At 29.2% G+C, this 11,058-nt stretch overlaps 2 protein-coding genes across 2 annotated transcripts; both read left to right on the plus strand.

Annotated features, from left to right (window-relative positions):
• Positions 1 to 1,632: 1,632 nt before the first annotated feature.
• On the plus strand, positions 1,633 to 2,043 carry LOC113550923 (52 kDa repressor of the inhibitor of the protein kinase-like). The gene has a single exon (XM_026952886.1). The coding sequence runs from the start codon at positions 1,633 to 1,635 to the stop codon at positions 2,041 to 2,043; it is 411 nt and encodes a 136-aa protein (XP_026808687.1).
• A 1,917-nt stretch (positions 2,044 to 3,960) lies between these two features.
• LOC113551342 (phosphoinositide 3-kinase regulatory subunit 4) lies at positions 3,961 to 10,606 on the plus strand. The gene is made up of 24 exons (XM_026953532.1): positions 3,961 to 4,229; positions 4,298 to 4,478; positions 4,547 to 4,696; positions 4,771 to 4,943; positions 5,011 to 5,112; positions 5,202 to 5,328; positions 5,396 to 5,571; positions 5,645 to 5,755; positions 6,040 to 6,145; positions 6,604 to 6,744; positions 6,811 to 7,081; positions 7,141 to 7,289; positions 7,358 to 7,510; positions 7,630 to 7,941; positions 8,008 to 8,136; positions 8,198 to 8,415; positions 8,477 to 8,565; positions 8,634 to 8,823; positions 8,946 to 9,161; positions 9,232 to 9,434; positions 9,521 to 9,646; positions 9,734 to 9,891; positions 9,990 to 10,165; positions 10,229 to 10,606. The coding sequence occupies exons 1-24, from the start codon at positions 4,138 to 4,140 to the stop codon at positions 10,437 to 10,439; spliced, it is 3,960 nt and encodes a 1,319-aa protein (XP_026809333.1). The 5' UTR covers positions 3,961 to 4,137; the 3' UTR covers positions 10,440 to 10,606.
• Positions 10,607 to 11,058: the final 452 nt, after the last annotated feature.

Genomic DNA, 11,058 nt, shown 5'->3' on the forward strand with positions numbered 1-11,058 from the left:
TCAGAAAATTTTAAAGCCTTTAACTGAAGCTATCGGTGAAAATATGTAACTAATTTTAAATTAAATTGGGTATCGGATCAAGTTTTAAAATAATTTTTAATAAACATTTTAGACTACCATACATTCACATATTGTCTGCTTGAAATAAAATAGTTTCACGTATAAAAACTGATGTAAAAAATCAGCTTATCAGCTTAAAAATTGATTGTGTGAAGCGTCATCGTTCCATATTAGGTAAATATTCAGTATACGAAAAATGGAAAAATATGTTTGTCAACTCTGGCCATGATCGAAATGCATGAAAAGCATAAATGAATAGAATATCCTAACCGTTAAATATTTATTAATTATTATAAAGTTTAATATAAAAATAAAAAATTACATAAATATATTTCTTATTAAATTATATTTTATTAATACATTTTATAAGCCTGATAATAATTGTAATATTATTCTCTACTTTCTAGCTTCTTGAAATACTTGGAAAATACAACATTAAAAAAGGAACAATTGTATTTTATAACTTGTGATAATGCTACAAACATGGTGAAATTGGCTAGAATTATGAATAATGAAACGGATCAGGTTCAAGATAGTACTGTAATACCAATTGAAAATGACAATAATAGCGAACGCGACGATGAAGATTTATGCGGCAGTATGACAATGAAGGAATACTACTTGCTACTGATGACATTGAAAATAAACTTTTCAGTCGTGTAAGTATTAACATTTAAAAAAAAATTTATAAATGAATTAATAAATATATCATATATATATATATATATATGATTAACATATTCTATGTTCATTTATTGATATTATTTTTTAATAATTTGATTAAATATAAATGTTTTATAGTTGAAGTTGATGAGGGTGATGCAGTGTTCTGTAAGCTTTACTGCAGGGTGGTGGTAGGTTTAAATATTCATATAATATATATAAAATATGTAATATATATATATTACATACACTAGTGATGACTATGAAATGATAACTATTGAATATTGATAACTATTTTATGCCTTAAAAATTGTATGACATGCTAAACGTAATAACACGTTTATAAATAAATAAATGTATTAAATAATAAAGTATAAATATACTTAGTAGTAGGCAAGGCCGTATCTGGGGGGGTGTCCAGGGTGTCTGGACCCCCCCCCCCGAAATTTCTTCAATATTTTACAAATGTTTAAAATAATTATTTATTTTTAACACCAACGTAAAAATATTTTCAGTCAAAAATCACTTAAGCTCCAATTAATCATTGACTGTTTTTAGTTTTATATTATAATATCATATGAAAATATTATAGCGTCTAATAATAATAATCACAGACTTCTATACCAATGCGCGTATTACATAGAAATCTGACGTCTACGCTAATAATAGATTGTTTATTATTGATGGACAACGATCACTGTCGATGCCGGTCGGGGGTCAGCGACGATTAACAACAACAATATTAGTAAGTCGTTCAACAAATAGAATAAATGTGGATACCAACATTCCTGAAGATTATTTTCGTATTGCAATTGCGATTCCATTCTATGATGATTTTATTAGTCAACTTAAAGAACGGTTTCCAAACACAAGACGATTTTATCGTCTTTGTATTTATTAATACCAAAAATGTGTTTGAAATCTCCAATTTTAGAATCAGATTTTAGTATATATTCAGATTTTATAAATGTTGACACATTACCTTCAGAACTGAAATTGTGGAAAAGAAAATGGATTGCTTTCAAAGATGTAGATCGTCCACATACAACTGTAGAAGCATTAAATTATTGTAATCCTGAACTTTTTCCAAATATCCATTTTTTATTAAAAGTACTAGCTACACTACCGGTTTCTACAGCAACTCCCGAACGAACTTTTTCGACATTAAAACGCGTCAAGACATTTTTACGGAACTCTACGGGACAAGAAAGACTAACTGGACTAGCTCTATTAAGTGTCCATAGAGATGTTACGGTTAATCCCGATGAAGTGTTAAACCAGTTTGCTCTTCAAAAAGATAGGAACATATTATTAGTTTAAAATAATATGATTTGTATTTGTGAATTTTTTATTTCTTAATTTTATACTTCATATTTGTATAGTGTAAGGTGACAAGATGTCAAAGTAATTTTGTTTATTTGATTTTATTATATTTTAATAAAAGGAGATTAAATCTTTTTTTGTCTTATTTTTAACCAAATAACAAAAATTAAAATCTAAATTCAATAAAATTACAATATACATGTTTTGGACCCCCCCCCCGAAAAAAATTTTTAGATACGGCCTTGGTAGTAGGTACAATTATACGTAAAAGTAAATACCGGCTTTTAAAACCGGAAAAGTTAAAAAGCGATTTTAAAAACAAAAAACAGTATTTAAATTCAAATGAAAACTGAAAAAAATGTAAACCGTTTTATGAAAATGAAATTGAAACCAGAAAATCTGAAAACCGATATTTAAAAGTGAAATAGAAACCGATAAAATCAAAAACCTGAAAATGAAATTAAAATTTATCATTTCCGTTTCAAGTCTTGTTAAAAAGACAATTTATAAGAACCTAACCGAGTCGAATATACGAATATACGAATCGCATAAGTGTATAGTTATGGACACAAAATTCGTCGCAGTTCAGAAACGGTTTAAGTGCTTGAGATTCGGCACTGTAAATGCAGTCACACTTAACTATCATTAATCATAATATTATAATATGTACGATATGTACGATATGTTAAATAATCTAACAGTTCTTTGAATAGGAAATTTATACTATTCGAAGTTCGAGTTTATACAAATTTTGATTTCACTTGCTACGCGTACTTCATCCGCAATCCAACATAGTAGTAGGATTGTCTACCTGGAAGGTTTAGTTTCTTTTAAATGGATTTTCCCCAATGATATCTAACAACTTAATTTAAGCTTTAACACGTAATTCGACTAACTTTTTTTCCTACAAAACAGCATCAGACTTTCGACGTCAGGAGGTATAACAATCCGCCGCAAGTAGATTGCCCAGCACAGGTATCGATTTGCATCGGTTAAGGACTGATAGCTATAGACACTCAATTACCATTTTTAGAAATATTTTTGTTTTGTTTATCCAAAAAATAACCGGGTACTTATGCTGTATAATATGTAATAGAAATACAATTTCATCCGTGCAGTACCCACATCGTCCGCGATCCGACGCAGTCTTTTTGCCTACCTGTTAGGTTTAGATGCATGTAAATTGAACTTCCCCGATGATTATGGATTACTTAATACTCAAACATGGCATATCGACTTTAAAATGTTCTCCTACAAAATAGCTTCCGACTTTCGATGTCAGGAGTGCAGGTATCGATTTGCATCTGCTGAGGTCTGAGATCCCTAATTACCATTTTTCATATTTATATTTTTTATATAAAAAAAAAAAAAAAACCGGGTATGCGACGGGGCACGGTATTACACCGATTGATGACTGATAGCTAGACACTCGATTACAATTTTTGACATGTTTTTATTATTTTTGAATTAAAAAAAGAACCAGGCATGCGATGGGACAAACTTTTACACAGAATGATAACTGATATGTTATAGAAAAACTGTTAACTCACATGTACGGTAATTGACACATTTTTAGTGACCAATTTCTAGACACCTGATCACCATCCCTACCAAATTTCCTTTGAAACGATTTTCACTTAACCACCTCGAAGGCGGCTTCTACACATTGGAATCGTGTTTTACCAGCCCCTTATTATAATATTTTACCATCCTGAATTTTACATTGAAGATTGTCGAACACAGAGAGTACTCTAGTGGTGGTGACCGAAAGCAAGACTACTGTTCTGTGTTAGTATTTACGTAATGGACCTTATTCCTTATTACGTAGTTTATTTTTAAATTACGTTTTCATGATAAGATAAGATTAGAGCATTTAAATGATAAGCGAATCACAAATGATAATAGAAGTTTTGAAAAAGGTTTAATTTTTGTTCCTGTACTCTAATTTCTGTCATTTGTGTATCTTTTTAAAATAATATATAATGGATTTGTGGCAATTAACTGAGAATTTATAGTTTCAATGTCATCGAAATCGCATCTCCATCGGTTCGGGTTTTTGCAATAATCGCGATCAACACTGCGGTTATAAAAATGGGCAACCAACTGGTGGGTATAGCACCCTCCGAAATATTTCCAGTCGAACACTATCTGACTGATCACTCTCAACTGCAGTTTGATGCAAGGTAATTCCAATTCCAGTACCATTATGTTAATGGTTTTGTGAATAATGTTTTCTGTTTTTGTTTCACAGCTTGGGGAGTACTAGGTTTTTTAAAGTGGCCCGTGCCAAGTCCCAAGAAGGAATGATTGTTGTCAAAGTGTTTGCTCTGCACGATCCGATGTTACCGTTAGTTAAACATCGTGTGCACATTGAAGAGATTAAATCCAAACTACAGTCGGCTGTCAATTGCTTATGTTTTCAAAAAGTTATTGTATGTTTACTAAATCTTAAAGGTATTGTTATTGATAATTTGGTTTCACATGTTAAATTTCTTTACAGATGACTGACAAAGCTGTTTTCTTGATGCGAGAATATGTCAAGTATAGTTTGTATGATCGCATCAGTACCAGACCTTTCTTGACCATGATAGAGAAAAAATTTATTGCTTTTCAAATATTGTTTGCTTTACGACAATGTCATACATTAGGCGTATGTGTTTTTTGTATCACTAATTAATAAAATTCTAGTTATTGCATGATTTTTGTAAATGTTTGTACATACAGGTATGCCATGGTGATATAAAGTTAGAAAATATTATGATTACGTCTTGGAATTGGGTGTTACTCACAGATATTGCCTCCTACAAACCTACATATTTACCTGATGATAACCCTGCTGATTATTCATTCTTTTTTGATACTTCCCGTAGAAGGCTATGTTACATAGCTCCAGAACGGTAAATAATATTATTAGTAAAATGTTTCTTAAATAGTGTTAAAAGAGCATTGAATTGAATTATGTAGTTTTGTAAAGACATCTGCTGAACTTAGCAATCAGTTGTTACCATCTGAAGATCATATTAAAAAAGGAGAATTAACTCCAGCTATGGACATTTTTTCCACTGGGTAAAAGAAAATACATTATTAATAAATAATAAATATTTAAACATTTTTTTTCACAAATATACTATGATAATATTATTTTCATTTTACAGATGTGCATTAGCAGAAATGTTCACCGATGGTCGTCCACCTTTTGATTTATCACAATTGTTGGCATATAGAAATGGAGAGTATGATCCAAACCCTCACATTGATACTATTGATGATGAAGCAATTAGAGTGTGTATAACAAATCTAGTTATAATTTAAAAACATTTGAAATATTTTATTACATTTATAATTTTAGGATCTCATTAAATCTATGATACAATTAAATCCAGCTGACCGTTGTTCTGCTGAATTATATTTGGATGAAGAGAAAAATAAAATATTTCCAGATTATTTTTATTCTTTTCTTCAACCATATTTACAAATGTTTTCGGCTACAAATCCTATAATTTCACCTGATGAAAAAATTGACAGGTGAGCGAATAAAAACACAAGTATGTTTAAACAAAAATGAAATTATTCTACTTTGATGTTATTATTGTTATAGATTGAAAAGTGATATTAATGGAATAATTAATATGTTACTTCCATCTAATGATTCAGAAGAATGCACCGATGGTCTAGTATTGATTGTTCAATTAGTTACTTCTTGTATTAGGTAATAGTTTTATTTTTAAATATATAGTTTATTCAGAATAAAAGCGGTACCCGGTGGTTGATTTGTGTGCATGGGTGTAGCTTTGTACCAAAGGCCAGAATGGTGGGAGAAGCATCTGACCGCCACCGATAAAAATTGGTTGCCAGCTGGTACCATTTTTATTCTGAATAGACTATACCTATAGTCTATAAGTAATTTTTTTATAAATTATACTTCTTATAACAATTAAGTTTATTGGATGTATTGTTATTCCTTTTTTATTTGTAAATTTATATATTTTTCAGAGGTTTGCATTTGTCTACAACTAAAATACAAGCATTAGATGTTTTACTTGAATTATCAACATATTGTTCTGCAGAAACTGTCTTAGATCGAATTGTACCATATATTGTAAGTAAAATTTTTATAATCAAACATTTTACCAATGTAAATTTTGGAATGTAGTCTATATTTTTAATTTAATAAGCTTTTTATTAGGATGTTATGTACATAATAAATAATGAAATACTAAAATACAGTTAATTATCAATATTTTAAAATATTAAGATAATGTTATGATATTCTTATTATTACGCTACAAAATTTCATAACTTAAAATGATAATGATAACATCAAATATATCACTCTTAAACACAATAAAATAACTGTGTGTGATATTAAGTTATGAAGTATTGTAGTTTATTAATGCCATTATCATTACAACAATTACTGTAAATAAGTTCAATATATTTAAATTAAACATTTTTAAGTTTAAAAAAAAATAATATTTTTTCAATAAAATAGTTTTTAATTTTTTTTTTATTTATAATAATTAAATTAAAATAATGAGATCATGTTTTGTGTTCAAGTTTCATATGATTCAAGATGTTTCCCCTGGTGTAAGAAAATCTGCATTGCACGGTTTAAATAATACGCTTTCAACTGTTAAAAATTTGAAGCCTAGTGATGCAAACACATTTCCAGAGTACATTTTTCCAGGCTTAATAAATGTAATTATCAAATTTATTTGTAACATTGAACATTTTTTTAGTGTTTAATAAAATTGATCATTTTAGGTGGCCCATGATGATGCAGTTATTGTAAGGACAACTTTTGCTCAGATTATTTCACAATTAGCACAAACTGGTTTAAGGTTTCTGAAGTGTTGTCAGAATGTGCAAGATGATGAACCAACTTCTAGTGCGTTTGAGACTGAGCTTGCTACATTGCATGAAATGGTACAACAATCAGTATCATCACTTCTTACTGATTCTCATAATATTGTAAAACAAACTTTAGTGAATAGTAATATAATTGAGCTATGCGAGTTTTTTGGAACCCAAAGAGGTAAATTTTTGTTATAAATTTTATTTTATTATTTATTATAAATTTTTTTTGCTTTCCAGCTAATGATGTGATATTATCTCATATGGTAACTTTCTTGAATGATAAAACTGATAAACACTTGCGTGCATCATTTTTTGATAACTTTGTCAATGTTGCTGCATTTGTTGACCAACAGTGTTCACCTATATTATGTCCACTATTGCAGCAAGTAAGTGTATATCATTATGTAAGTAGATATAATATATTTTATTTTGTTATTGAATTTATTATTTCTAGGGGTTTACAGATAGTGAAGAGTTTGTAGCAAAAAAAGCACTTAATGCAATGTCACATCTAATTGAAAAACGCTTACTTCAAAAAACTGCACTTTACCAATTAATTAGGGATATTTCTTGTTTTCTCATACATCCAAATTTATGGATAAGACAGGTATGTTTAGATGGGTTCTTATTAATTATTTATTTATACTTTTATGCTTATTAATATAATTTTTATTTTAGCAATTCCTACATATATTTTAATTGGATGTTAATTTTTATTTGTTTTAGGCTACTGTTGGCTGTTTTAGTGCTACAGCACGAATGTTAGATGATGTAGATGTTCAGTGTAAAATATTGCCTGTAATGAAACCTTATTTGAAGCATTCAATCATATTAGTAGATAGAGAAGAATTAGTAATGAATACTTTAAAAGACCCTTTACCACGAAATATTTATGATACAGTTGTTAAGTGTTCAATTCTTGAAACATTAGTAGATATATTGGGAGAACGAAAAAAAGCCAGAACTATTGCTAACACTGGTCATATACCTTTAACAAGTGTTACTCAATCAATGCATCAAAATAGTGCACTAAGAAATGTAATATATATATATATTATTTATTATTGTTAATTTTAAAATATTATTTTAATTTTTATATTTTAGTTGATTAGGAAACTGGAATCTGAAGGGATGACTGAAATTGTAGAAGATCAATTGTTAGCACTATCTAAACATATTTTAAAAGTCCACAAGCAATTAGCATTTGACAACAAGTATAATACTAAAGGAAAGGTAAATCATTTTATTAAAACAATGTTTTTATTTTTTATATCATTTTCTAATTTTTTTTTAGATAAATATTGGAGACACAAAACTCAATGTGCATTGCTATTCTATAGCATTGGCACGATCACAACATTCAAAACTTCAAGATCCTATTCCATTAGCAAATAGGCGAAGAGGCATAGATGATCATCATCAGTCAGTTTCTAACATGAATGATGAGTGGAAATGTATGTTTGGTAGTCCAGAGTTGTCGTCTTCAAAGCAAATGCATTCTTCTCAAAATCCGTAATAGACTAAATTTAATCTTATCAATATTAAATTTACTGTAATGATACTTTTTATTTAGATCACCTATTGGGGGCTCATACACATCTGATGTTCAACCATCTCCATCTCATAGTATTGAAGGGCCTACTGATATGTCTTATATACACTGTAAGAATTTGTAATAAAAAAGGAAATTTAGAAAATTATAATTTTCATTGTTGTATTTATTATGGTAGATCGTTATGCACCATGTAAACTAGAATTGCGTAAACTGATATCTCATCGTCAAGAGTGTTATGAAATGACAATGAGACGTCATGAATGGGCTGAACAAGAAGTGTGGAAACCAAGATTACCTCCACCTGGTTGGCGACTTCGTTCTCAGTTGGTAGCCCATCTGCATGAACATAAGTCTGGAGTAAACAGGTTATATAATAAGAAATAAATTAATGTCCTAAAATAACAATTTTATATAAAACAGTTCCTACTTAAATTTAGAAGTTATGTTAAGTTGTGTAAACTAATTTTCCTCAATATGTTATTCTCAGGTTGGTGACAATTCCAAATACATCATTATTTGCAAGTTGTTCCTCTGACAGTTACGTTCGTATATGGGACTGTGTAAAAATGGAAGGCAAGAATATTGCTAATCGGTCCAAACAAGTATATAATCATCAAAATGGAGCTTTATATGGCATGACCACGTGTAGAAATAATCAGTCATTAGCTACTGTTAGCCATTCTGGTTCAGTTGTTGTATTGAAGTGCGTAAACATTATTCAAATTATATTTTATTATGTTTATTAAATTATAATTAATTTGTTTATTTTGCAGTTTAGAGTCAAATAGTAATAAGTTGAGCGTGATACAAATGAAACAATTAGATCTGCAAGAAGACGGCTGTGCTGTTGATATATCTTATTTAGATTCTGGATCTCAAATGGTACTCGTGTATGCGACAGTGTATGGCTCTCTTATTGGATGGGATCTTCGTGCTCCAAAATTAGCTTGGAAAGTTAATAATGATATAAAACAAGGTAAGTTCAAAGTAATATTAAATAATAAATTTATATTAAAATCATCATGTTATCAATAGTTGAATATACTTATATGATTTGAATAGGTATTATAACAGCTATGTGTTTGGATACAAGACAAAGTTGTCTCACGTTAGGTACAAGTAGTGGTTATCATACATGTTGGGATTTGCGCTTTAGATTACCAATTGCCACTATTGCTCATTCCAAAGGTAATAAACAATAATTAACATTTCAAACATGATTTATATAATTATAATAATTATAATGAGTTGTTAAATTATGTTAATCAATATTAGCTGTAAGAGTGAGGAGGTTAATAAAACATCCGTCTGAACCATCATGGATTATATCAGCCATGCAAGATAATAATGAAGTAACTGTGTGGAATTTGGAAAGCGGGTCAAAACAACAAACTCTTTGGGCTAGCAGTGCTCCACCACTGTCAAACAGTCAAGTATAGTGATTGACTTGAGTTATTACCAGAAGTCTTATAATAAGACTCTTATTTATTATTGGTACTAAGCTACTAATTACTATTGTATATTATTATAGACTAATAATCACAGTGTATGCGCATTGTATACAATGAATACAGATCATGGTCCAGAATTGTTGACTGGTGGCACAGATCAGAGAGTACGAAAATGGAACTTGAGATCTCCAAGTGATTCCTACATAGCTATACCAGCTGCAAGTGATGTTATGGGTCATTCATTGTATTGTTATGAGTATGTTTAATACGTAAAATTATTTTATTAAATACTTATTTTAAAACAATTTTAATGGATTAGGTGTAGATTAGTTGATGGTACAAATGTTGTGCAAGAGGTTTGCACAAAATCTAGCAGTACAGTAATGACTGGTGATGAGGAACCACCATGTGCCACTGACCAACCGGCACCAGGACATGTAGGATCGATATTGGATATCACATCATGTATGGCGTCTCAGTGTTTTCTAGTCACTGCATCTTGTGATGGAATCATCAAAGTGTGGAAATGAAACATTTTGATTTTAATAACTTTAGCTATTACTGATTGATTGAATTCAATTGTGTTCTATCTTTCCAAATATTATGGTATAAATGTAATGTGATAGTGTATGTAACTGTATTATTGAAGTTACACACGTTAAAATGTTTGTATAATAAAGTTATATATTTTTTTATATTTTACTTGATTTATTAGTGAATAGTAATTTACATCAAATGATTCGATAAAATTACTTGACTTAATAAAACATCACATTTTTAGATTCCTTGTGAGGCATTAAAACAGGTTTATGTTTTATAACAATTGAATAATTTTGTATTAGATTCTAGTCTAAGTTAACGATAAAATACTTTGATTTTCAAGTATAGGATTGGTTTTGGATATTAAAATGGATCTAGTTTGTAATTCAGAGAGGCAAACTTAAAAATTTCAGTATTTAATTTTGCAGTCAAAGAAAAATAAACATAAAATTAAGGAACACGAGGATTTTTATGCAAATCCAATTTTTGTTTTGTTTTTTTTTTTTTTATGTAATTCGAAAACAAATAATTGTGGAAACTTGAAATTTTCAATAGATATTTAAATTATTGTTTTCTATTTATGAAAATATATTCAAAATATCTTGATTA

This window comes from Rhopalosiphum maidis, chromosome 2 (assembly GCF_003676215.2).
Source record: "Rhopalosiphum maidis isolate BTI-1 chromosome 2, ASM367621v3, whole genome shotgun sequence".
NCBI classification, from domain to species: domain Eukaryota; kingdom Metazoa; phylum Arthropoda; class Insecta; order Hemiptera; family Aphididae; genus Rhopalosiphum; species Rhopalosiphum maidis.